General features: G+C 36.7%; 9 protein-coding genes across 16 annotated transcripts in view; 4 read left to right on the forward strand and 5 right to left on the reverse strand.

The window, feature by feature from the left end:
* msi (RNA-binding protein musashi) overlaps positions 1-498 on the reverse strand; it is a 95,222-nt gene extending 94,724 nt beyond the window's left edge. For all 8 annotated transcript variants that reach the window (XR_014983449.1, XM_035871616.2, XM_035871617.2 and 5 more), the window contains exon 1: positions 352-498. The gene's annotated coding sequence lies outside the window, so the exon portion shown is untranslated. The remainder of the gene's footprint in view (positions 1-351) is intronic.
* Positions 499-1,022: 524 nt separating this feature from the next.
* LOC118443911 (uncharacterized) lies at positions 1,023-3,235 on the forward strand. Its single transcript, XM_035871590.2, has 5 exons — positions 1,023-1,262; positions 1,379-2,227; positions 2,303-2,449; positions 2,542-2,775; positions 2,845-3,235. Exons 1-5 carry the CDS (start codon positions 1,200-1,202, stop codon positions 2,869-2,871), a joined length of 1,320 nt encoding a protein of 439 aa, XP_035727483.2. The 5' UTR covers positions 1,023-1,199; the 3' UTR covers positions 2,872-3,235.
* A 58-nt stretch (positions 3,236-3,293) lies between these two features.
* Positions 3,294-4,564, reverse strand: LOC118443936 (iron-sulfur cluster assembly 2 homolog, mitochondrial). Its single transcript, XM_035871657.2, has 3 exons — positions 4,239-4,564; positions 3,814-4,035; positions 3,294-3,739 (listed from the first exon to the last, which is right to left on the reverse strand). Exons 1-3 carry the CDS (start codon positions 4,313-4,315, stop codon positions 3,562-3,564), a joined length of 477 nt encoding a protein of 158 aa, XP_035727550.1. The 5' UTR covers positions 4,316-4,564; the 3' UTR covers positions 3,294-3,561.
* A 134-nt stretch (positions 4,565-4,698) lies between these two features.
* bai (transmembrane emp24 domain-containing protein bai) lies at positions 4,699-6,257 on the reverse strand. Its single transcript, XM_035871654.2, has 5 exons — positions 5,909-6,257; positions 5,582-5,711; positions 5,404-5,474; positions 5,181-5,307; positions 4,699-5,084 (listed from the first exon to the last, which is right to left on the reverse strand). The coding sequence occupies exons 1-5, from the start codon at positions 6,086-6,088 to the stop codon at positions 4,963-4,965; spliced, it is 630 nt and encodes a 209-aa protein (XP_035727547.1). The 5' UTR covers positions 6,089-6,257; the 3' UTR covers positions 4,699-4,962.
* Positions 6,258-6,578: 321 nt separating this feature from the next.
* Positions 6,579-8,276, forward strand: Sgt1 (suppressor of G2 allele of skp1). The gene is made up of 5 exons (XM_035871652.2): positions 6,579-6,985; positions 7,078-7,188; positions 7,274-7,475; positions 7,558-7,757; positions 7,880-8,276. The coding sequence occupies exons 1-5, from the start codon at positions 6,944-6,946 to the stop codon at positions 7,985-7,987; spliced, it is 663 nt and encodes a 220-aa protein (XP_035727545.1). The 5' UTR covers positions 6,579-6,943; the 3' UTR covers positions 7,988-8,276.
* A 107-nt stretch (positions 8,277-8,383) lies between these two features.
* Positions 8,384-9,607, reverse strand: LOC118443923 (mitochondrial potassium channel). The gene is made up of 2 exons (XM_035871641.2): positions 9,270-9,607; positions 8,384-9,201 (listed from the first exon to the last, which is right to left on the reverse strand). Exons 1-2 carry the CDS (start codon positions 9,447-9,449, stop codon positions 8,467-8,469), a joined length of 915 nt encoding a protein of 304 aa, XP_035727534.1. The 5' UTR covers positions 9,450-9,607; the 3' UTR covers positions 8,384-8,466.
* Positions 9,608-9,830: 223 nt separating this feature from the next.
* On the forward strand, positions 9,831-11,715 carry Gmd (GDP-mannose 4,6 dehydratase). Its single transcript, XM_035871637.2, has 7 exons — positions 9,831-10,032; positions 10,203-10,445; positions 10,537-10,729; positions 10,839-11,071; positions 11,145-11,360; positions 11,436-11,504; positions 11,578-11,715. Exons 1-7 carry the CDS (start codon positions 9,979-9,981, stop codon positions 11,638-11,640), a joined length of 1,071 nt encoding a protein of 356 aa, XP_035727530.1. The 5' UTR covers positions 9,831-9,978; the 3' UTR covers positions 11,641-11,715.
* A 784-nt stretch (positions 11,716-12,499) lies between these two features.
* LOC118443925 (forkhead box C1-A) lies at positions 12,500-13,369 on the reverse strand. The gene has a single exon (XM_035871643.2). The coding sequence runs from the start codon at positions 13,367-13,369 to the stop codon at positions 12,500-12,502; it is 870 nt and encodes a 289-aa protein (XP_035727536.1).
* A 6,198-nt stretch (positions 13,370-19,567) lies between these two features.
* On the forward strand, positions 19,568-24,702 carry LOC118443900 (uncharacterized). The gene is made up of 3 exons (XM_035871547.2): positions 19,568-19,766; positions 21,653-21,714; positions 21,823-24,702. Exons 1-3 carry the CDS (start codon positions 19,752-19,754, stop codon positions 23,510-23,512), a joined length of 1,767 nt encoding a protein of 588 aa, XP_035727440.2. The 5' UTR covers positions 19,568-19,751; the 3' UTR covers positions 23,513-24,702.
* The last annotated feature ends 2,195 nt before the right edge of the window (positions 24,703-26,897 follow it).

Below are 26,897 nucleotides of genomic sequence, written 5' to 3' on the forward strand. Positions count from 1 at the left end.
ATTTCCTTCAATTCAATGTAAGGTTAAACGAACAAAGACCGAATACTTCGTATTCGCATTGTATTTATGTTTACGATTTTCACAAGATGCTGACGTAACGTGCTTATGCGCATTACATATGTATATAGATTTTGTAATCGATTAATAAACAAAGCCCACAAAAGACGATAATTTATTTTAATCGACTAGCGCATGGAAATATTTTACATATATAAAATACGAAGAACGAAAGGATTATCACGAAAGGATTATCGAGAAATTGTTCATCGAATAGCCGTGATAGTATTGCAGAAGCAAAGAGGGAAACTGAAAGAAAAAGACATATTTTGATATCAATATTGTTTCTATTACCTCCTTGAGATCCTTCGTAAACGAAACGAGCGTTTTTACGTCCGAGAGCTCTCCGAAACTATTCTTCTAATCCTGAATTATAAAGGGAAAACTTGCAGATAAGTTGACGCAACTAGAAGAAATTGGCCGGCCGGCGCCATATTTGCGTTCGCGCGTTCCATATGATCGTGCCGATCGACGCGACCTCTTGGCAACGCTATCTATCGGCGAAATGAAGAATATCATTAACTCGGAGGAACGATATTAAGCATGGCATTTTTTTTTTTAAATTTGCCGCTAGTATTGTCTAATATTACAGTTGACAAAAATCATACGTAATCGTTAAAAAGACGTGAACGAGCGAGAAAGACATTTGGCAAAATTTTCTAAAGATAAAATTCTATTATTATTGGATTATATCGCGTTCCATATTACCAACAATTGTTCGAAAGAAATGAATTTTTCAAATCCACACGGACTTTCTTTTTCGTCTGAATAAATCTTTCCTACCGTCGGTAAAATACCGATCGAATTCCTTATGCATCCAAAGTGTGATCGACTCATTCTCGATTTGCGCCGTATCTTGGTGCATCATGCTCTTGCACCGAGCATCAAAATCGATATATATATATATACATATATATATATATATATATATATATATATATATATATATATATATACATATGAGAGGTACCGAGAAAAACAGGGACGTTTTCCCTTAAGCTATTGCATGGTTCCTAGCTTGTTGTAAGCTTTCGTAACTGTCACGATAGGCGGTCACACATCTGGCTTCCGTTCGTTACTCTCTGCAGAGACTTGTGAACTATTCACCGAAGGTGCAAAGACGGTGGACAAATAACAAAGTTATGGAGGGAGTCGACGGACAATTACAAACGAAATATCAAAAGATGGCCACGGAATATTCGAAAGTGAGTAAATCCATATATTCCAATACTTTTGTTTACCATCCGTTAGTTTGGATCTCGTACGATACGTACGACGTATTATTTTCGAACGATGACAAAAATAAATACTTTACTTGCAGATTTGTGCTCAGGCGAACGTTTTAAAAAAGGCTGTGATCGATGAACAAACGCGTAATGGAGAAATACGAGAACAATTAAAGGAGAAAGAGATAGAATTGCGTAGAGCGGAGCAAGAAATAGATAGTTTAACTTTTCGCAATCAACAGTTGACCAAACGAATAACTGTATTGCAGGAAGAATTGGATAAAGAACAAAACAAATCTAGGAAAGGTAAAGGAAAAATATCGGATAACAATACTCAAGTAGCTACCTCGTCGAAACATATCTTGGATGAAGAAGTTCAAAAGAAGGCAATTGAAAATGCCAAATGGATGATAGAAATAATGGAAAGGAATTATGAAATTGAAGGTTTAAGGGAAACATTATATGAGTTGGAATATAAATTGGACCTCGTTGAAAAATCTAAGGTAGAATTATGTTGTCAGCATCGCAGAGAAATTGACAAGTTAGAGACGGAGAAAAATGATTTACAAAGAAAACTTCATGAGAAGCAAAGACAAGAAGAAACTATATCGTGCTCCAGTACGGAAGGCAAGAGGGAAGGATATGAGTGCGAACAAAGAGGAGCAGGAGTTTCTAATCAAATAGATAATACTTCTCCCGTTTCATCCCCGTCTCCCTCACGTAGATCGTCCAAATCTTTTAACGATGGTAAAATTCCAAAATTAACCGACGAAAGAAGCTATTACGAGCCCTCGAAATCTTATGATATAGAAAAAGAATTGCATCATTGGAAAACACAATATCACATCGTTAAGATCAAATGCGACGAGTACGAACGAAAAGAGCAAGAAACAAATAAAGCGGTTGCAAGGGAATCCCTTAATCCCGTGGAAATAAATAATATGGTTTTCTTTTCTTTCTTTCTATTTCAGAAACCTCATATGACCCCGATCGTCTAATGTTTCTTGGGTTATTCGCAGATTGGAAAATTACACGCGCCATTTGCATTACCCAAGGAAATAGAAGCTCGCGAAGCAAAAATAAGAGAATACTTTCTTGATGAGATAAACAAATTGATAATGGAAAAACACATTTGTCATGTTAAAAATTTGGCCATGGCTGCTAATGTTATTATTACATTGTTACGCTCTTATTAATACTCATATTTTAGTTAAGGTGCATAATCGTTTATTAAACAAATAATTTCCCTATGTTTTAGGACGAAGTGATGCACGCGCATTTAGATACGTGCGAATCGAAAAGAGAAAAATGCGAGCTGGCACTTTCGGAAGCCCTCTCCAACTGTAATACCCTGCAAAAGGATAAAGAAACGCAAGAGGGAAATTATAAAGCGCAGCTCAGTACAATGAGCGAACATCTTGCTAATATGAATGATAAGCTTATTTGTCAGACGGAGGAAATCCAACAATTAAAATTTGAATTAGCAAACAAGGTAAAAGGATATTCAATGCTTTGTCGTATCATATTCTTAACGCTCATCAGTTAACGCATTATGTTGCAGAACAATAGAAAAGGAAAACAAAAGTGATTTATACTTGGTTCCCGACCATCGGCATCAGAGGCATTCCATCGATAATATTAGTATAATATTCACATTCACGATAATCGTGTTCATTGATCAATTTAAAATTATGTATATAAATATGTGTGTGTGTGTGTGTGTGCGTGTGCGTATGCGTGTGCGTGTGCGTATGCATGTGCGTGTAAGAAATTCATGCCAGATGAACAACGCCATTACTATCCTCATACTTAGATTTGTGTTATGCTATTTATGAAATCAAAAGAAAATATTGCTATTGAATATGTTCTTTGACAATATTATGTATGAAGTATTAGATAGGAAATATATGATATCAAAGACAACTTCTCTCAACAGTTTCCACAAGTATCTCAATATTTTTCAAATAATAATAATAATAATAATAATAATAATAATAATAATAATAATAATAATAATAATAATAATCCTATGTTGTACGCTTTATATATTATTAAATCTTTTATCTACAAAGGATAAACTTACATTTACAACGTACCTTCACGTAAGTTTCTCGTTCAGTGGGATAGCTACATACATGTAGTATATTTACAATAATAATCAAGATAGAGAGAGGTAATAAGATCGTACGTGAAATTGCAGAGATTTATAAGTTATGTTATGCATATAAGGTAGATCCCTAACCATTATCTAGCTAGAAAATAATATATAGAAAGAAAATTAATTCATTTTAATGGAAAAACTAGCACCACAACTACATCCCTGTTCCGCTAAAGGATTATTGATTATCCTAAATGCAGAACGTATTAACTCTGTATGATATTCTACAGTCGCCCCTTTTATATATTCTAAAGACGTCGAATCTATAATCACCTTAGCACCATCCTTCTGAAATATTCTGCAACAAAAATATATATCTATGTCACACTTTCCGCAGTTGGTCGTGGGCTATAACACATTCTTAACTCCTACTTATCGTCTTCGTGTATGCTTGAATCCAAATCAAATTTATATTGAAATCCGGAACAGCCTCCACCTTCTACGGTAACTCTCAAACATGCATTCTCGTTTGCTATTTCTTTTAGACGTTTCACACAACTATCGCTGATAATCAATGCATTATCGGTGTCAACAGCAGTATTCGAGGAGAATCCATTAAGTGACAAAGTCGTGTGGATATTGCACCATGGTGCACTGTGGATTTTTGACAAACTTTATCACCATAATAGATTTTACAAGAAATCTTTATTACTAAAGAAACGACTTATGATTTATGAATCTTCCTTCTTCAATTTCAAATCATGTAAATGTCGTCGTGCAAAAATTCGACAAGTACGAAATTTTTTTCATAATAAAAATCTAATTATGAAAAGGTTACGCGTTGAAGGATCACTTACGTTAATAAACGAGAAAAGTATCGGTTAGATGCAAAATTGGACGAGAGAGCCCAAACCGCGCGTCTCAGTTTCGCCATCTTTCTAACCTAAACGAGTTAGACGACGAAATCGATTTAAATCTTGGTTATGTATGCGACCCAAGAGCTAATGCTCGACGATAAGAGCTAACTTCTTAGACGTTAAACGCACGTGTTCACACCGAGAGAAAGTTTAATTGGTCGAAGAGGAAAAACATGGCTAACCTCACTTTTTATGCCACATCAGCGGGCGTTTTCAAATCGCGTATCATTTATTTAATACGATATATTACATTTTTTTTTAAAACGCAATGGATTAATAATATGAATTATTTGAGGATAATGTAAAATATGGAAAACAAACGTATTCATTTTTTTTTTTTTTTTTTTTTTTTTTTATAAATTTTCATTAAATACCGGCCAAATTAATGGTACTATTTAGATTAAAATACATTTGTCACTTGACAAATTCAATATGCGTGTCTTTAATCAAAGTTATACAATCGAGAATAGAAAACTTCCAATTTGGATTGAAACGATTGGATATCACTTTGTACAACGATCTTAACGATACGCATGACATATTCAGGTATTTTTCATACAATTCGATTATTAAAAAAATTATTTGACATTTCCAAAATGTAATTTCACGCGAAATTGCAACATATCGTTGAATATGTCGTTACCAAATGGAAAGAATACATTTTTTACTCTATTAATTTCTTTGCTCTGAAAAAACGTCTTAAATAAGCCACCTGCAAAGTAGAGAGTAATATAAGGCAAAATATAGATAATATACTTAAATACAAGACACGAGCATTGGTTGTCTCTGAAAGAAAGAAAATGAGTGTGTTAATATTATTTTTACATTTCAATTATACCAATCTCTTGATCTTGATAAATAAAATTAAAAATCTGATTATACCATTAGTATATCTCATTTCCTCTTCGTTCTTTCGCATTCGCGCAAAATCTTGTACTATAACTTCGGATAAATCTTCCAAGCGTTTTAATTCTACTTCCACAGGTTTCAATTTGGCTGCTTCAGCGATCTGGATTAATAATTCATATAAGTATATACGTGAACGTTCTCATTATGAAATTAAAACAGCTTTATATTATTAATTTTCAATGCGTTAATAACTTACGCCTTCGTAATTTTTCGTTTCAATGCCACGCTTTGTAACAAGCGTAATTTCTTGTTTCATACCACGTTGATCTGGAATAGTTTATATTAACAATTTGTGACATAATCCCGAACGAGTTATTATCATTTTGATACGTAATAACGCACAAAATACTATACTTATAACTTTGATTACTTACGACTTGGCACGTGCGAAATGAAACATACTTCAAAGGTATCCGCTGTTTCGGTAATAAATGAAAACTTTAACAATTTTGCATGTGGAATATCTTCTTTCTGAGAAAGTATATGTCCTTTGGTATCTCTGATCTAAAACATTACAAATTATAATATTACTTATGGATAAGTACTTTCTATGCATAAGAAGGTGCATGATCGTCATTTCGCAATAGCGATAAAAAAAAAAGCAGCACTGCTGGAATAAACTGAATATATATTGTAGGTTAGTCTTATATAATCTATGAGCTTTTCAAGAAAACTTTTCAAGAAAAGAAAAGAGTAAGTACCACGTAATCAACTTTTTGACCCATTGCTTCGGAAACATCGTATTCTCCTGTAACCATTACATTTGCTTGAACATCTTCTTTTAAACACTTGTGAGTATTTGGTTCCAAGTACCAGCTGATACAGTTGACATTGGTTACCATTAAAATTAGAAGAATTATTCCAATGTTGATATTTTTCATTGTACTTTAGTTCTATTCGACGACAACAATAAACAACTTTCTCTTAAATAGTTGATAGTAAATCGATATTTTTCTAAAAAGATTATAACATGTATTGCTCGTTTGTCAACATTCTGATGAGTTGGCAGCCATTAGGAGTTATGTGGAATTTATAATAATGTATTAGGTCGCACCCCTATGTAACGTTACGATCGAGAAAAGACTTATATATATATATATATATATACACAAAAAAGAAATTCTCCTTAGCGTTACGCGCTATATTGTTTATTTAATATGTAACTTAACATCATAGGCCTCTGCATAATATCACATGAGAGTGGTAAATTGAAAATGTTTTTCTTTTTTTTCCTTAAAAAAAAAAAAAAAAAAAAAAAAAAAAAACAAACAAACAAAAAAAAAGACAGAAAAAGCAAATTTGACTGTTGGCAGCACTGTTTGCGTTAGCATAGAAGTTCAAGCTTTTAAATAATTATAAACGGTGGTAAATGCATATGTTTTCAATAGGACGTACATTTATTTGCTGTCAGTTTGCATAGAAAATACCAAGTTTAAATTAAAAGGAAAACGAAAGAAAAAGAAAAACCAATACAACTATTGTAGAAACGATAAAAGTATTCTATTTAAAAATGTCATTTCCAATAACATTTTATTTGGTAACCAAACGAAGGTTCGAGCAGCTGATTGGTCATTGAGTTCATACCAACGTTAAAAAATTGTCTACAAATATTGGTAATACTAGCGAGCAGATCGTTTGGAAGGGTTCGTTCAGAGTAATGTGAATTTTCGAGAAATTCTCTTGAAGAAAGCTTGCATTTGTCAGTGCCTCAAAGCTCGAAGGATAATAGTTACTAAATGGCTAGTGGAGATGGATCGATTAAAACGCAAGATAATGATGTAAGAATTACATGTTATTGCTGTTATTAATAAAATTTCTTTCAGCGATTTGTGTACAAAAAAATCCTACATAGAAGATCTTTTTGTTATAGATGCCAGTCCCGAAGATTAAACATGATTGGTATCAAACAGAAACACATATTATTATCACGATCCTCGCCAAAAATACAGAAAATTTAAAAATTTTCTATGAAAAGACGACGGTATGTAAGACCATTATTTAATTATATATATATATATATTGCATATATGTATATGTCCATAAAAAAGTGTTGTAACAATTGTTAGCTAAGCGTATCTGCCAAGCTACCCTCTGGTAGTGATTATAGCTTGGAATTGGATCTGGCTCATCCGATAGTACCAGATCAATGTTCGCACAAGATTTTAGCATCTAAAATAGAGATAAAATTGAAGAAGCAAGATGGTATAAGATGGGCCATTTTAGAGGGAAATCCAGTTGATAAAAATTTGGTAGAACCAATACCTCAAGGTAAATTCAATAGTATTAGATTATCTTTTGATAAATTGATTTTGTGCATTATTCGATGTATTAAAAACTAATGATTTCAAAGAAATACTCCAAAGTGGTAATCAACCACCAAAGTATCCCAGTTCCTGCAAAAAATCCAGAGATTGGAATAAGGTAGAAAAAGAAATTGAAAAACAAGAAGCAGAGGAAAAACCTGAAGGAGAAGCTGCCGTTAATGCCCTTTTCCAACAGATATACGGCAGTGGTTCTGACGAAGTCAGACGTGCAATGAACAAATCCTTTGTAAGTAGAACGTTTAATAATTAACAAAGGCTACATGAAATATGATGAATATAGTATTGTGCACTTGTGTATTTGAAAATATGAAGGTCGTGTGATTGATTTGATTTTTTTTAATAAAACAGCTAGAATCAGGTGGTACAGTTTTAAGTACAAACTGGTCGGTGGTAGGTAAAGGAAAGGTAGAAAGGAAACCACCAGATGGGATGGAATGGAGATCTTGGAATTCATAAAAAATTTACTTACACACACACACACACACACATTACTCTTGCAATTTTTTTGAGACTTTATAGAAAACTTCTTACTTGCAATTAAATTATAAGCAAGTTTAATTGTAAAAAAATTTCTGTATTGTGCGTATCCTTATTTTGATTTAATTTATTTATTACATAAGGAAATCACCTATATACATAGACGAAGCTTTATATCGTTTAAATATACTCCCGTTTAATACATTAATACTAAATTATAAAAAGGACTTGTAAAAGGGCGCAAATAAAATAGTTTCTTGAATTAGTATTTCAACCAATGCAAGATTTACCTCAAGTCTATAAAAAGTTCTGAAAATGTTGATAATTCTATTAAATACAGAATTAAATATTTAATAAAATAAAAAGAGAAATTAAATTATTATCATGATAATATGAGCAAGTGTGCCTAGTACTGAAAGTAACGTAGAATGAAATGGTTTAACAAGAACCAAGCTTCTTCAGAATCCGATTAATCCTTTTAGAATCCAAATGGCTGAAATTACATAGACACCCCATTTGTCAATATTCGAGTATCTATTCGTAGTTTGCGATTCCTCTTTATTTACTGTTGATAATTTTTCATCGACGTGTAGTTGCAAAGAATTGAAACATTTCGTAATGACAGATTTATTGTTTTCTTGTACCTCTGATATAGCTATCCTCATGTCATCTATTCTTTTATTATTATATATCGTTGAACATATTAGCGATAATATAGCGGCAATCATAGACGCCAATATAGATACATATTTGTACCTTTGAGAATTCATTGTTTGCGCATCATGATATTCCTTAATAGCGGTTGTCAATTGTACAAAGTAATCTTTTTCTTCCTCTTCCAATAAGGTTAGTTTTTCAGTAATTACACTTTGCTCTTGAAGATTTTTATTTTCCATTATTGTTAAACTTACATATTTCGGATCATCTCTCTTTATCCTTAACAATTCATCATATATTTCTTTCATCTTATTATTTATTATAAACGATTCTTTACGAAAATAACGTCTCTTCTCTTGGCATTTGTATAAATGATCTTGTATTAAAACTACTTGCTGTCTGCATTTCTCCACAGTATGTAGACCTACCAATTGTTGATACCATTGCCACCAAGTAACGAGTCTGTGTGGCAATGGTTTTTCTGGTTCCGTTGGAATGGCTTTCAAATCTTGTATAATGGTAGAATTATTGATACTCTAAAATTGTAATCTGTAATCTGTATCATGTAAATAGTATACCAAACATTCTTAACTTATATACTTACATTCGTAACTTGATTTCGCGTTTTCTTCATTGCATTTTTGAATATTGCATTTACATTTGGTACTTTTTTATACATGTCTCGTACATTTCTTAACTTAAAACTGTTTGCAAAGTTGAAAACTTTATGCTCATGTAACCTTTTGTTTATAAGTTTGATGAATTTTTCAATATTATTTGCCATTTTAATGAAAATATTAATGTACCGGTGCTTGGAATGGCGATTAAAAATTTATGAAATTGTTATGTCAAATTATAATGGTGGTTTTGCCATAAGACAAACGTTCCGATATGACTTATCAACTTTACATTGATCTTTCGCCGCGCCATCTGATTACAGGCAGATGGACTAAAACGTTTTAAAAACTTTTCTATATGTTAACGATTCTCTCGAAGATTGATAATAGTTTAAGATAAGATTTGGATGGATTAAGATAATATCGAACATAAGTTGCATAAATATTAGTTAAATTGGTGGCAAATACTGTCGTCGCGTAAATTTGAACGATCGCTAATTTTTCTAACTTTGGATTATAATGGAGTCGCTAAACTATCGACAATTTTATTGTACATGGCGTATCTTTAATCGCTGAATTATCGTTATCACTATCAATGCTGATAAACGGTGATAATGTTATAAGGAAAGAAAGAAAAAAAGGTTGGACTTTTAGCGTGCGAAAAGAAGATTTAATTGATTAATATTTCTTTATAAAATGGCAACCGGAGATGACAGACGCGTGGCACTAATCACGGGTATCACTGGACAAGTAAGTTTACACTTTTGACAGTTTTGTTTATCTGGTCATTTTTTCATGTCAATTATAAATCGTAATAAAAATTAATCGTTTCTATCTAAAATTTTTCTTTAGAATTAGAGATATTAGAGAATAGATAAATTTCATTATTAATATTTATTAATTATTTTCTCATTTTATAGGATGGTTCCTATTTGGCAGAATTTTTATTAGAAAAAGGATATGATGTCCATGGTATTATTAGAAGAGCAAGTTCATTTAACACTTCGCGTATTCAGCATTTGTATGCGGATCCTAAGTGTCATCGTCAGGGTAAAATGAAATTACATTATGGAGACATGACCGACTCGAGTAGTTTGGTAAAAGTAATCAGTTCCGTGCAACCAACTGAGATTTATAATCTTGCGGCTCAAAGTCACGTTATGGTTTGTATAATGTCAATTGTTTCTCATAATAATGGCCTGAAATTCATATATATTTCAGGCTTAATATTCAATGTCATATTATTTTATATAGGTAAGCTTTGAAGTAAGCGAGTATACCGCAGAAGTGGACGCTGTAGGTACTGTGAGGTTACTGGATGCTATAAGAACGTGTGGTTTAGAAAAGTCTGTAAGATTTTATCACGCGTCGACGTCTGAACTTTACGGCAGGGCAATAGAGGTACCGCAGAACGAAAAAACTCCGTTTTATCCACGTTCCCCGTATGGTAACTGAAAAAAAAAGAAATTATTCCGAATTACTCGCCTCGATAAACTCTTCTTCCATTTATTACTTTAATATATTTTTATTATTTTATTATTTTAATGTATTTTTAGCATGCGCCAAATTGTATAGCTTCTGGATCGTAGTCAATTATAGAGAGGCCTACAATATATTTGCTTGCAATGGTATATTATTCAATCATGAAAGTCCTAGAAGAGGGGAAAATTTTGTAACTAGGAAGATCACAAGATCGATAGCAAAGATACATTTAGGTTTGCAAGATGTTCTTGAATTGGGAAATCTTGATGCTAAAAGAGACTGGGGTCACGCCAAGGATTATGTAAAAGCGAGTAATTTTCTTTTCTCCCATTGAATATTTTAATATATTAAATCTAATTTAATCGAAATACGCGTTACAGGCAATGTGGCTTATGCTTCAGCAATCAACGCCAGACGATTATGTTATAGCAACGGGAGAGTCTCATAGTGTAAAAGAATTTGTAGAGGCTGCATTTCAATACGTTGGACGTACGATCAAGTGGGAAGGAGAGGGGATAAACGAAACGGGAAAGGACGCAGATAATGAAAAAGTATTGGTACGAATTAATCCGAAATATTTCCGACCTACGGAAGTTGTAAGTATCAAATAGAAATATTTAACAATATTTAAAATCGAAGGATTATATTTATATGAAATATTCATGATATAGGATGTTCTCTTGGGTGATGCGACTAAAGCAAAGGAAAAATTTGGATGGAAACCGACGATTACGTTCGAGGTTTGTTTTAATTTATCCGTAACGCATTTTAAATGAAGCTTCGCTTAATCGATCATCCATTATACTGTTGCAGGCTTTAGTTAAAGATATGATGGATTCGGACCTAAATCTAATGAGAAAAAATCCGAATGCTTAGTGTCATTTTATTTTAATCTAGATAATTACATAAAGGTATGAAAAACGTCCTATATATTTGCATATTGTGAAATATATGCAATAGCTAGATATAATATAAATAATCCACACGCCGGTATCACACACATTACTACTGCATTTCTACGAAGTAAGAATATTCAAATTGTAAGGTAAGAAATTTATAGGATTCTTTTTCAAGTATTGTACAAATTATACAAATTGTACAACAAACTAACTAGCAGGAACGAATTGTTTATATACGAAGTACATAGTTTTTATATAGAATCTACGTAATATAAGATACACAAACATTCATTTGATAGGAAAAACGCTTTTTCTTTTATCAAATTTTGTATGAGTTGCAAATGCATATGTTTGCGTGGGTGCGTGCATGGAACCGATGATGGCCGTTTTTATAAATCGATTTGATAGAGATGAAGGCTTTTTGCGAGGCCTTTACATAAACATAGGATATTTTTTATGAAAGCTTTACATACAATCTGTATGTACGCACAAACGGTAGAAGATATGCTGTTTATCACCATTTTATTAATTGTCTTCCACTCAAAGTATAATTGGCTTTCACGTCGTAGTTTAATTTGTACCTAATATATGTAATTACAATGTAACGTATTGTATACTGTATGCTAGCTTTGTTATACATTTTAGCCTTTGTATATACAAGAAGAGGAAGAAGAAGAGCAACGCTACGATCGAAGAAATGGAACGCGTTTCTTCTCGCTCTCTCTCTCTCTCTCTCTCTCTCTCTCTTCCCCCCCCCCTCTCTCTCTCTCTCTCTCTCTCTCTCGAATAAATAGAAATAAGAGAAAATTAATGGAGGATTTACAAGGAATAAAAGTTTAACTTTTAGCCTCGGGCGCTGTCTTTCGTAAGATATTATCGATCGTGAACATGGTCGATTTAACGCAACGTTCCGAACCACTCGCGTAATCAATTTCCTTCTCCTTCTGTAGATCGTTATCTCTGCTTCCAATTTCGCACCATCTCTCGATCTTTCCTCGATCGTCTTCTATAAGTTGCAACAGTGATCTTCGTGATTCATCTTTGCTCTGCAAAAATGCTCGCTGTTTACGAGTTCTCCTACGTCTATAATTACCATGCTCGAACATTTCGTTGGCGGACGGATCGAGACACCAATAACTGCCTTTACCAGCTGCACCATGTTCCTCGTCCTCGTCGGGATTACTCTTGTCACGTGGTACTTTGACGAAGCAATCGTTCAAGCTTAAATTGTGTCTAATACTATTCTGCCAGCCCTGTCGATTTTCCCTGTAATAAGGAAACCTCTCCATGATGAACTTGTAAATACCGGACAGAGTCAGTCTTTGTTTCGGCGATGAATTGATGGCCATGGCTATCAGAGCTATGTAAGAATAGGGTGGTTTCTCGTAACGAGGCGAGGAATTTACTTTGTAACCGATCAGAGGTAAGGCCCAACAAGAGAGATGATGACGAGGGCTGTTCATGCTCGTCGTGGTTGACGCTCGATTAGTCTCCAATCTGAACATTTCTGGGACTCCGGTGATATTATAATATTCGGTTGGTAAACTACAGATGGTTGGTAGGATCTCTCTGGTCCAAAGATCGTTCCTGCCAGACAATTCGAGGAATCTTTGATTCCTCGCCGATAAAAAGGATTCTCGATGATAATTCCCATTTGGTTCCATCATTGATAACTTGATATATATATATATATATCTCTTGTACATCGAGCGCGCGTCAACGGACGTCGAAGAACGTCGGAGAACGTCGTAGAACTCGACGTGCCAGCACGTCGCTAGCGCGAGACTGCGTTTTCCGCAATCTCCGGCTCGTCAAGCTGATACTTCTAAGCTCTTTAGGGTCTTTAATTTGACAGGGAGAGATCTTAGAGGCTGGCCCAGCCCCGCCCATCGGCAGCTTTCCAAGGAACGTTCTCGTTTGGTGTTCGCTGACGATCAGGAGGAGGTGGACGCACCTCCGGATCGGTCCAGGAGGCTCACGACTAACATGTTTTATTACTGTTTACACATATGCTCTCCTAACACCCACGCCGCCAGTAACCGAGCCAATATGTAAACGCAGTCGTGGTAATTATACCGAGAAGGCGTTCGCTTTCTTGGAAACGCTCTTCTTCTTATTATTTTCCCTTGCGTCGCAAAAGGGGGATAAGGGGAGGGGGAAGGGCGACGTCGCTTTTGAAAAAATTTTCCAAGATGCCGACGACCTGTATTTTCCCTTTATTATTCTTCTTCTTTTATTACATACCCGATGGTTGCGATATGAAAAGAATTTGAAGAGACAAATTTGTTGAAGAAACAAATCAAAGTGGATATGCACGATGAAGGGGCCAACGTATTCGAACTATGTTCGGCATCTCCTCGAAAAACAGAGAGATAGACGAGGGAGTGCCTTGTCTCTTTTGAAAAAGCGCGACGATTTACTGCTCTCGTTTAAGCCGAGACCGATTTTAGACCATATCCCGAAGGAACCTAACGCACGGGTAGCTGTCGTTACTCATGCACTCGTTTCTCCCTTTCTTCTCGTTTCCATTGATATAGAAATTGAATTGCATTAAATCCTACGCTATCCTACTCGATCGAATTGCGTTTGATCGAAATCCTTGATTATTGATAGGATCTATAGGCGTCTGCCGTCTTGACTTTGGATTGTTGATTTTGCGACGTTTACGACTGTGAGAAAATTCACAGCGCGTAAAGTCTCTCTCTCTCTCTCTCTCTCTCTCTCTCTCTCTACCGCACTGATCCTTTCCTCCTTTCCTATTGATTTTCTTTGCGTCTTATCGTTATCCCAATTAATCGTTATCCCAAATGATTATCCAAAAGGCCTAAATTAAATTTACGTTAAAACAATGTTCGACTACGTTGTTAGGCCATTTTTTTAACATCTTTCCTAGCATCGTTCGTTGCGCAACTGTCTTGCTATAATTTGTCATGGTAATTGGAAAGTTAGTAAATGTAAAGACAGGTAGTCTGACTAACTGGAATCTCGACTTTAGCTTAGGCATATTTGCTAGGCATTAAAAGAAATGACAAAGTAAATATGTTTCTATAACCTCGCACGGTACCCCTATAGATTTTCTTTCTCTTTTTCTTTTCCGTACTTACTGAAGTACTGAAGAATTCGTGCAAAACGATGGATTATATGTACATATACGTTTATGTGTAAATGTTTAATCTATTCGTTTTCAGATATAATTTCCGGTTTACGGAATTTCAAGAACTTGGACGTTTCACGGACAATTATGCGAAAAGTGAATGATAGAAATATTCGTTTCTGGAATCCTGTTTTTCGATTAAAATCTTGACCGACATAAGAAACGAAAAGGATTACTTCAAATACTATATCAAAGATAAAGTGTCAATCCTTTTATTTTTTTACAGGTACATACGTCACGTTAAGTCTTTCGAAATTAATCATTAAGCATAATCATTATTTATAAAGATTATTAATTATACCACAGCGAAAACTCTGTGATTCTTTTTTTTTTTTTTTTTCCTCTCTTTTTCTTTCATTTTTTAACGCGAAGAAAGTTACGTCTCTTTAATTGGAGAGTCAAGTATGTAGGTGCGAAAGTGAACCAGCGAATTAATACGATCATTTCATGCTCGGAGAAACTTATTTCACGACATTCGACAATGCGAACGTTTTATTTCTTCTTACTATCGAATCCTACCTACTGTATTCCCCGTAAAGCATAAATAAGGAGTGTCCTTTATGAAGAATAGTAAAAAAAAAAAAAAAAAAAAAAAAAAAAGAAAAAAAACAACAAGAAAGAAGAACGCCTTTAAAACTTAATCGTGAGTATAAATAGCGAAGAAAATTTCATTTATAAATTTTTCGATTTTTCAATTTTTAGTACGAGAAAACGATGTTGTAGGAATAATATCGTCCGTCTAATCGCGAAAAAAGATGTTAACAAGCGTAATTCGTGTTATACAACAAACGATTACGAAGTCGAAGAAATGAGGCACGTCACAGAAAAAGAAAATGAGAACTCATGTCACGAACGTCATTTACAAACATTCACTCAAACTCCCTAATGTTCTTGCACAACGTTCGGTCCCGGCTTAGAAAAGGGCTTGAATTTCGTAATGTCAAATGAAAAAAAATTGTAAATCGTCGGGATATACAATGTTGTAATCATTAAAATATTGAAAGATGTTACCTTGACGGATAAACTAATTGCATTATCTCTAAATTAAATTAGTTTTTCAGCCAGAATCGTAAGCGTAATCACGATGACTTACAATTGTATTATAATAACGTTTCGATCGGCGAATTAGGTTTCCTGTCTTCTCGACGCGTATCCATCTTGTATTCTGGATCGTGGAGAGATTCTAAATTGCAAGACGATTCTCGTTGGCACATCGGCACATCGCAGAGAATAGATACGAAGGAGAAAGTGGTAGCTAGAGGCGTCATCGTTCGAGTATTTGGCTGTTGTACGAACGGTACGAAAAAAAAAAAGGGAAAAAAAAAGGAAAAGAAAAAGAAAAAAAAAAGAAAAAGAGAAGAGAGAAAAATAAAAGAAAGGAGAAAGAAAAAAAAAAGAACTGTCGATTTCTACGAGAAGACGACAAGACGATTTGAGAAACTCTCATGGAGATACAACGTTATCCATTATCTTTTAGAAGCTTAGCTATGTATTCCAATATATTATAGTACGTACAGGCACATGGGTATTTGCAAATACTTGCTCGAATGCATACAACAACCGCTTTTAAATGTGGACTTTATCAATTAATGACCTCGCGGATTTTGAAATGGCCTTTCTCTCTTTCTCTTAATGCATTTTGTCGAGTCACACTCGACGAAAGGAGGTTTCAGCACTTTCGATTTTCAAACGTATTTGATCGAAATCAATTGGAAAATAATTTTCGCTGGTCGCGAATCCGACGATTCGCATATTTTTTACAAGCGGGCAACAGTGCAGACTGTCGGGAAAGCTTGCGAAATTATAAATGTACGAGGCATCGTCATTAGCGAGATCAATTAGATATCGACGACGCGCTGACACGCGTAGAGGCAATTAGGAAGATCGATCGTGGTACGGACAGGATGCAACGATCGAGGTTGACCGATAACGATTCGCAAAGACGATGAATACGACGTTTTTTCTTCTTCGATCGTTTGTAATCCTTGGGGAAAAGAAAAAACAAAAAAAGAAAAAAAAATAGAAAAGAAAAGGAACAACAACAGAAAGAAGAAATTGATAAAAAATTCGATCTGAATAAAATATACTTATTAAATGGAGATTCATTTATTCCTTACATAATACATTCTCTAACCTCCCTATTTATTACGATCGACCAAATTTCCTCGGATTATATTTCTCGCGGTAACTTTCGCGGTGAGTTTACGCTAATAGTTACAAAATAGTTTCGTTTAGCATGTGCTTTTGTACGCACGTATCCGTGTACATATTCATGCACTTACATATGTGCGTACGAGGAAAGTATTTCTCCTCGCGTGAATGGAATGCTGAATTTGTGAAATTCTCATCGGTCGCGTACGTAAATACATGTACTCACTTTAAAATTCGAATGTATTTTTCGAAAAGAGCGCTCCTCGTGGCGCACATTTTATATTCATAAAATTTCAACATATACGAAAATTAGAGATTGGGCGTTTGCGCACGATCAGATATTATTAATAATCCTGCGAATAATTCTCATAGAGAGATCGATAATTACGACGAAAATGCAAAATAAATGCGAACTCGATGTTGAAACGACTCTGGGATATACGGCATTGAGTTTATACAAGATATTTTTGGCAAATTTTAATAGTCCGTTAGTTTGTAGTAACAGACGAATGGCTTGAAACAGATCGCTTTAGCGTCGTACCGCAGATACGCCTTAGAAAAGAAGAACTTTCCGATCGGCATGGCCGTTCAGCGAATAACAAAACAACTAACGAGAACCGATCTAATAAGAACTTGATCGGCTATTTATAATTTTCAATCGACCGTTAAATGAGTCTTATATTATCGTACCATCTTCGATATTGAGTCTAATTATCGAGAATCTAAAAAAAACCCTCGTACACGTTTCGATCGTTGTCGCAAATTTATGAACAACGCGACGAAATAATCGATCGATTGCCCAACTTGCCACCAGTAATATCGAGCAGCCCGCATGAGTTACGAATGAAAAAGGAAAATAGCGAAAAAATATAGAAAAAAAATGATTTCCTGCTTCCTAGTTCGCGCTACGTTTATAGATTTTCTACGAGACACAACCAAGAAGATTCGAGCAGAAGATTCTTTATTACGCATGTATATTTTTTCTTTTTTCTTCCTTTTGTTTATTTTGCGAGTTCATTGGCACGTGGACATATGATAGGTACATACGTAGAGAGTTTTTCACTGCTGCAAATGACCGACTAAATGATTATTGCCATGTAAACGCGGAAAGAAAGTGAACGTTTCGTGATGTCGACCGTTCTGGAGATCTTCACTGCTTGAGTGTCCGTCATTAAATATAGATTATTAATAAAAGTTACGAGGGCTGCTAATTTAAAGCATCGTGCTTTCGTAAAAGTTCTCCAAATAAAGTAAGCGTTGCAGGAGTAAGAAACGAACGCTTTGACATAGCATCGGGAAAGAAAGCTAACGTTGTTACAATTATCAATAGGATATAGTAAAGACATAAAAAAGAACTTTCTCAAAGAAAATCCTTATATTTCAAAGTATAACGACGACTTGTTGGTTTTTGAAAGTGAGTCATAAAAAAAAAAAAGTGAAATCCAGTCTAATTCGTTTTGATACATCCTTTTCTAGCTTATAGTTATAAGGGTCTCATGCATAAGCGAACGTTTAATCGTACGTTTGGTCAACGAGTTAAACAATATCGAGAATTACCATCGAAAATATAGATCGATAGAGAAGATGATCGTCAAAAGTGTGTGGTCTTTCTCATATAGAAACTGAAGACGGTGAAAGGGATAGCATGACTTCCCACAACCCCGAATCGGAAGAAAGTCAAAGGATGCGACCGGTTCGGTCGTTTCTAAGCATATTGGAGGAAGTTAGACGTTTCCTAAGATAGCTTTTCTCTCCTTTTAACGCGATAGATGATGATTCGTTTTATCCCAGAAAATTGCTATTTCAAAATTTTAAGGAAGGACCAATCGGTTCTCGCCCATCGCGTCTTTAAATATATCATAGGCGTTAGTACGAGACAATTTAATTCTGACTCTCCCTCCTATTACATCTGATCTTCGTAGTCAATTGTGCAAGCAACGGCGGACTTTCGGTAGGCATATTTTCTAATACGAGAACTTGAACTTAACCCAAGCCTAATCGACCTTACGGTAACTAAGTTCCTACGTTAGTGAAAGCGCAATCTCTCGGTCGGCTATTTTTCTTATGGGATGAGATCAGATTTTTGCGATCGTTATTTCCTGTCCTTTTCTTTTTATTTTATCATTTTTTTTCTTTTTTTCTTTTTTTTTTCCATAACGACGACTCCGTATTTCCTCCCCTCCATTGAAAGAACGGAGGCAGGATTTTTAATTCTTTTTTCATTCTCCTCACATTCACACACACGCGTTGTCTATCTACAATTCTCTTTGGCGGTCTAAGAAAACAAGAAACAAAAAACAAAAGAAAAAAAAAACAGACACCTTTAATTGAACGGAAGCAGGTGCTTAAGAGAGCGTGGTTACATAAGAATAAAATAATAAATCCTACAACGAAAAGGGACTCGCGTCGGTCGCGAGTCTCCTTCGCCTTGTTCCTTACCTCTACGAGGTGGGTAACGAGGACGTCTCGTCGTTGGATCCCCTCCAAAGAAGAACTCAGGATGTTGTAGCTTGGCTTGGAAGAGTTGGGAGTCCCGTATAATAAAACGCTCTTCCTCTATTTGATGCCCCTCCACCGTCTACTCGTCCACTTCTCTATGTGTGTCTCTATGCCTAGGGCATCTAGGAGCCTAACCGGAGAAACGCATTCGCTATAAAAGCTTCGTATGTCCGAAGAAATTTGTCAGAAGAGTGACGAACCGTAACAAAAAAAAAAGCAGCGCCAATACTCGCTGCTCCCTTTTAGTTCTTCGTCGCGAACGAGAGGACTCCTGGAAGTCGAAGATGTGGTTCGCACTGGTCAGTGTCCTTTCCCTCATCTTCATTAATTAAATCACGCGGCGTTGTTCCCTCATTCGGCTTCAATTTTACTCAATGTTAGATGTGTGACAAAGTGCGTGAGGTCAGTGCAATCCTCGTAGAACGATTCGGAAATGTGATTCGTTCTGTGTTCATTCTGTCCGAGGACCAAGTGCATTTTCTTCGTACGATCGATCGAACCCTTCGTTCGATCCGCTTGACGTTGTTGACTATTCTCTTAGTAAATTTTTATAGTCGTCCGTTCTGTAGCAACGATCAGGATAAAAAGTTAAAGCTTTCTCGATTATTCGAGACAAGTGCCACGAGTATCGTTTCTTCTCAAAATCCTGCATATACGTTTGCAACATGTATCAATCATTTATTATCAATCATTTAATACAGATTCGAACGTTCGAAGGGACAATTTTATCGTTCTGCTCGCTCGCATGATCCTTCGCGTGCGAGAAAGTTCGTTACGATAGGGGAAGCACGATCGAATACGGCGTTTAGCTGTAAAAAAAAAAAAAAGAAAAAGAAGAAAAAGAAAAAAAATAAAAACTGCATGTCACTCGAGACAAAGTCGAGAATCAAAAATACATTAACGAACATTAAGCGTTCGTTGTACGCATCGTAGTAGAGATGATGCTGTCGTCGTGATGAAAAAAACGTCTCTCTAATTATTTCAGTTGAATGGATTAAGAGGTATCGTATAGCGTGTAGCCTGGCAAACGTTTTTGTAGGATCTCATGAATGACGTTCGTTAGGTAACTTATTTACTATATAGATCTTTATTATATAGATCTTTATTATACAGATCTAACGCATAGCCAGGGAACGAGCGATATTTCAATTAAATTGTAAATAGAAATGTAAATATAGATACGTCGATGAATCGTCGTACCATTCTCCGTTATCAGCTAGGTAAGTAGGTGTCCTCTCATCACTTTTCACTCGGTGAAATGGAAAGTTGCGCAAAAGAGAAAGAAATAAAAGGAAAAGAAGGCCACGAGAATATTTAGGAGGAATCCATGGGAATATTATAACGTCAATGAAAAAAAAGAAAATTTGAATTCGTTATTGCGATCTTCGGAGTGTCAGGGCGATCGTAAATCGATTATGATCCATGTAATTCGTTATTAGATCGTAAAACGAATATCTTTGGTCTTGTTATCGATAATAACCGATACCTGTTTACTTCGTAACGAATCTCGTAATAATAATCTACAGGAGGAGCAAGAAAAGAGCCGGACGTAAGACGAAATTGCGCTCGAGGATAAAAATGAAAGGGAGAAAGAAAGACAAAATCATGGCGCATACTTTCGCTTGGTCCAACCTAATGGGAGTTTCACGTTCCTCCGGCTGTGAAGAACAAAAAAAAAAAAAAAAAAGAAAAAAGAAAAAAAAGAGAAAAAAGAAAAAAAAGAAAAAAGAAGAAGAAAAAAAAAAAGAAAACACGAGAGTAGCGAGGGTTCGCTCGACCCAATTTCCAGACTTTCATTTTTGAATGACGCGCTCATAAAATCGCACAAGGTATAGAAATCCGCGTGTAACATCGACACGCTTAATGTCGACTTCTCTCGGTGAAAAGTCGTACGGTGTTAATTAAAAATACGCGGTGTAATAAGCCGAGCGATTATCGTTTCCCTTCCTCTAATCTGCATTTATAATTGAACGATCAAACATTTGCCGTTGCTTTTTCATTCTCGTAGTATCAACAACGCAAACTATTATCGTGCGAAAAGCGTCTTATTATTATACGGCAACACGTCGATTATGTCCATGCGCGTAACTACTGTCGAACTGCCGTGTAATTGACCGTAAAACAAAGGCTTTATCCTTGACGAGTCCAATACCTTTACGTATATTATAATTCTGCGTGCTTTCAGATATTGCTTGGCTCCCTTTTCGTCGCCTCCACCAATGGCGATCCAATCAGAACGAAGAAAGAGTAAGTTCACGTAAAAATAATTAATCAATTAAATTGCGCAAACAACGAGGAGTCATACATCAGAGAAAAAGATACATTTTACCTTGTAGTAATCGTAAATATTTTTAGGGCACCACCTAGTCCACAGTATGGCCCGCCAGCTACTTCTTACGGAGTACCGAACGTAGGTCCTTCGGATTCGTACGGTGTTCCACCAGCACCATCGTCGTCTTATGGTGCTCCATCTGGACCATCCTCTTCTTACGGTGCCCCGTCTGGGCCATCATCGTCCTATGGCGCGCCATCTTCCAGCTACGGAGCCCCATCCTCCGGGCATGCCTCATTTGGGGGTGATCACGGATCCTTCGGAGGAGCCGATCATGGATCGTTAGGCGGTGGATCGTCCGACAGTGGTTACGGAGGTGATCATGGTTCGCTAGGCGGCGCCGGCGATGGCGGTTTCGGTGGTGATTTTGGATCGTACGGAGGAGGACATCACGGGGCTGGAGGAGGCGGCGGCGGTGGTGATTTTGGATCGTACGGAGGAGGACATCACGGGGCTGGAGGAGGCGGCGGCGGTGGTGATTTTGGATCGTACGGAGGAGGACATCACGGGGCTGGAGGAGGCGGCGGTGGTGATTTTGGATCGTACGGAGGAGGACATCACGGGGCTGGAGGAGGCAGCGGTGGTGATTTCGGATCGTACGGAGATGGACATCACGGGGGTGGAGGAGGCGGCGGTGGTGACTTCGGATCGTACGGAGGTGGACATCACGGGGGTGGAGGAGGCGGCGGTGGTGACTTCGGATCGTACGGAGGTGGACATCACGGGGCTGGAGGAGGCGGCGGTGGTGATTTCGGATCGTACGGAGGTGGACATCACGGGGCTGGAGGAGGCGGCGGTGGTGATTTTGGATCGTACGGAGGAGGTGGAGGAGGAGGAGGATCTGCGCTTGGTCCCATTTACGGTCCACCCTCGCAATCCTACGGTCCTCCGGCGGCCTCCTACGGTCCGCCTGGTCACGATCAGCCGAAGGGAGTATGGAAAAAAAAGCTCACGTGGAAGGCCGAATGGAAGCAGATATGGAAAACGGAGTCGAAGCTAACGTGGAAACAGGAATGGAAAAAGGTTCAGGTACCAATTTGGAAGGAAATACAGGTGCCAGAATGGAAGGAAATTCAAGTGCCAGCTTGGAAGAAGGTACAAAAGCCAATTTGGAAGGAGATCCAAGTACCCATTTGGAAGGAGATTCAGGTACCAGCTTGGAAGAAAGTTTGGAAGCCTGTTTGGAAGGAGATACAAGTACCAATTTGGAAGGACGTTCAAGTGCCCGACTGGAAGAAGATTTGGATACCAGAATGGATAAAGATCGGTATTCCCGGGGAACAATACGTCGGCAAGGATCAACACGGTTGGCAATATACCAGTCACGATCTCTGGAAGAAGAAACTCATTTGGAAGCCGATCTGGAAGAAAATTTGGAGGACCGAGAAGAAGCAAGCTTGGGCTACGGATAAGAAGCTCGAATGGAAAGCCGAATGGAAGCAAATTTGGAAAACCGAAAAGAAACAAGTATGGGTGACCGATAAGAAACTTGTATGGAAGGAAGAGTCCGTACAAGTTTGGTTACCTAAAAAACAACAGATTTGGGTCACGCAAAAGAAGCAGGTGTGGAAGGACGAATGGAAAAGCAAGTGGGTACCGGTTTGGAAGAACGTACAAGTACCGGCCTGGAAGAAGATTTGGAAGCCCGTTTGGGAGAAAGTTTGGGTACAAATAGAATCTCATCACGACGGAGGCCACCATGGTTACAAGTAATACGATAATATTAACGTATTCGTTAGGATATCAAAGTTAACTTCGTAGTTGACTTTTTTTCCAAAGTTCGTAGAATGTGTTTCAATTATGGGTCGATAATTTCAGGCTCGACGATAGTTCCCTGTTAGACGCGATTATGGAATAACGAATGGAATAGAAAGTATAGTGTTTCGTCGAAATAAGAAGGACAGAGAATAGTTTTGGCTCGTGATATTCCGTAACTTCATTATTCCGTAAATGTCGAATAAATATCAAGACTTGCTCCGCCCCCTCCCCCTCCACCCCTCCACTGTAAATAAGGTGATTAAAAGATTGCAAGCGCATCGATATTTTTGTACGTTTTGCGTTTACTATAATCTAATAAATATTTTTTTTTTACCACGTGTACGTCTAATCGATTGATATCCCGAATAGGCCGATGATCCAGTTGACGAAACTTTCACTTTGTACATAATCAGTTTGGATTGTTCCAAACGATCAATCTGATTAATCCAGACGAGGAAGAGAAAAGGGAAGAAAGGAAGAATAATATTCTTGGGAAGGAAGAAAAAGAACGATTGTTTTTTGAAGTTTAAGCAAGTCTAATCGAATGAAGTCGGTAATAAGTAATCGGTAGTAGCTTTCCCGTTCATTCGATGAAAGTGCAATTTTCTAGGCGACGGAATAGGATTATCGCAGGAGGACAATGGAAAGGGAAAAGGAAGATGCTTTCCAGGGAAGCGTATATGCAGATGTCAGGGTCGCGAGACGGACTCACGACCTTTACTTTCTCCGTGATCGCGTTGGAGTAAGTGTGGGATGATCGAGAAATAAAGAATCTACCAAGAGAGAACGTGGAAGTCGGTGGGAGAACGGAAGTAGCACGACCGGTTCGTCTTCTCCGAGGTCTCCTTCCGAGTTTCGATGCAAAAACCAGTATCTATTAAACGCATCGAAGAAAGTGGATGGCGTTTTCGAGTCGACGAAAAAAAAAAAAAAGGAAAAGAAAAAGAAATAATCTCCCCTAATGAATAAATTAGTTGTACGATAGATGAACATATGTTCAAATCATGTACGATGAGATGCCTCTTATTAATCAAGACGAAATCTTTACAAGTTAAATCCTAATTAAGAGCTATCTCCTCTTTTTTTCTCATTTATTCCGTTTATTTACAGGATCATGCCGAAACTAGGTTAGATACTTTGTTAATTATCAACTTCATTAATGGTTCCGTGCATTCGATCTGCACGTTCATCCATCGCCTTCGTCTCGGACGATGATGAGATTTTATCTCTTTGGCAGAGAGTAACGCGTAACTACATAAATTATACAGTAGAAAATACAAGTTGATTTATGGATGTCTATATTACTTACTACTTTGAGGTATTCCAATATGATTTACAAGCGGGAATGCGATTTATATAAACTTCCGACGACGAAAATAACGGCGCTTCTTGTATCTGCTTGCAAAGTGTAAGGACGTTTCGAGCGATTGGTAAATACCTGTGTTAATAATAAATAGAGGAAAATAAGCATAACTTGAAGAATTTACTGCAAAAATATCTTTTACGAATATTTTCTATTCGATGATCGTATTGAATGGCGTTCGCTTCGAATACAGCAAGCGAAAATGACACTTGCGATCGTGCGTAGAGCAAATTTAAAAGTTATTTCCCCACCACGTTCGATATATTATTGCTCTAACGTTTACCACCACCACCACCACCACCACCACCACGTATACTTTCCCAGGATCTTTCTTTATATGACTTTCTAGCGTTTAAAGTAGGTAGTGGGACATTCGTCAAAGTTTTTCCCTCTCTTCTTATAAACTACCGTCTCCTCTCCATAGAGTTTCGTTCATTTTAATTATTACAAATTAATCGACAATTTTAGCTTTTCCTCGTTTCAGAAACGTTCTAGTTTTAATTAATTAATCCGACCAATTTTACATTGCGCATTTCGTTTCGAACGTCGTTTATAAGACGAGTTTCCTGCCATCGAAAGTCGTTAATACTTTATGTACGGCACACCATAGCCCATGAAGACTTATATACGAATGCCGGTGTTACTCAATAGAAAGCGAAACGTGCATATGATAGATTTATAACCGAAACTTTTAGACTATTCTCGGGGCTCTATGGGTAAGCTCTTTGAAATCGTCAACGTAGTCGAAGTATCAGCTATGAAAATATTTCGATGTTGGTCAATTGTCGTAGGTTATGCAGAACGCGAATAGCCAAGGATTGTCTTCATAAAGTAAGCCCGAGACTGGCAAGGCCACTTTCACGTAAATATATACAGACAGAAGAGACGAGCATGTGCGCACGTTTCTTTCCTTTCCTTCGTTTCTTTGTCTCTCTGATCTCTTCCATCCGGTTCCTTTATCCAGTGGCTCTCAATTCTTTCCTCGACTAGAATATCACAAAATTCTTATAGCTATTCTTTAATTATAAAAATCGATTTAATAGAGGACCTTTAATTAGATCGCAATAAGGGTTACACCTAACGGAGTTAGGATGTAACGATCTTTTGACTCTGATGGCTCGAGTGACTCTAACGGAATCCGTTAGGCATACCTATATGAAGATTTCACTTCTTAGGTCGCGTCGTTGATCGTAGATCTTAATAAATTTCACTCTCGAAAGGCGATAGCACCGAGGATAGTTATCGGTACATCCTTGTACCGGGTTCTACCTACATATCCGTATGTAAGCGACTCTCGCTCGTTACATATAGCGGAAGTGTCTGCACCATTGATATCTTAAAAAGGTCGAAAACCTGCTCGTCACGTTCATTTTCTTCTTATTCCCGTGCCTCTTCGTACTCTCCTTTCGGAACACAACTTCGCGATTCAACAAGGATATACGTATGTATATACCTTTCTCATCCGTGACTTTCCCGCGGTGGACGACCCACGGGGGCAGGGAGGGGCATAGATAAAAGTAGAGAAGCATCGAACCATCTGCGTGGGAAATCCTTTTATATATTTACGAAATAAGGTGAATGAAAAGAATGACATAGAAAAATTCACTATTTTTCTAAGTTAATACGCACGCATAGTTAAAAAAATCTTCTCTATTATGGCAATGCCAGAACTCGGTAACGATTCTTCGGGTAAAACGTATATTCTACCATAATGACTTCCACTATCCTCGAGAATACGTTCAGGATCATAAAGCTGTTTATAATGAGGAAAGTTAATGACAGACAATTTAGATGTTAGCACGTCCACGTTAGCGCCAACCTTAAATCTGTCAGAAAAATTAGTAGGACATACGAATGTTTCTTTTATCTCTCTTTTTTCTTTTTCTTTTTATCGTTCTTATAAAAATTCTTGCGATTTTAAATATGATCGATCGATCGATCCATCTAGAACAGTTATTTCTTTAATAATTTCGTTCC

This window comes from Vespa mandarinia, chromosome 21 (genome assembly GCF_050613455.1).
Source record: "Vespa mandarinia isolate Hongniang chromosome 21, ASM5061345v1, whole genome shotgun sequence".
In the NCBI taxonomy this organism is placed as follows: Eukaryota; Metazoa; Arthropoda; class Insecta; order Hymenoptera; family Vespidae; genus Vespa; species Vespa mandarinia.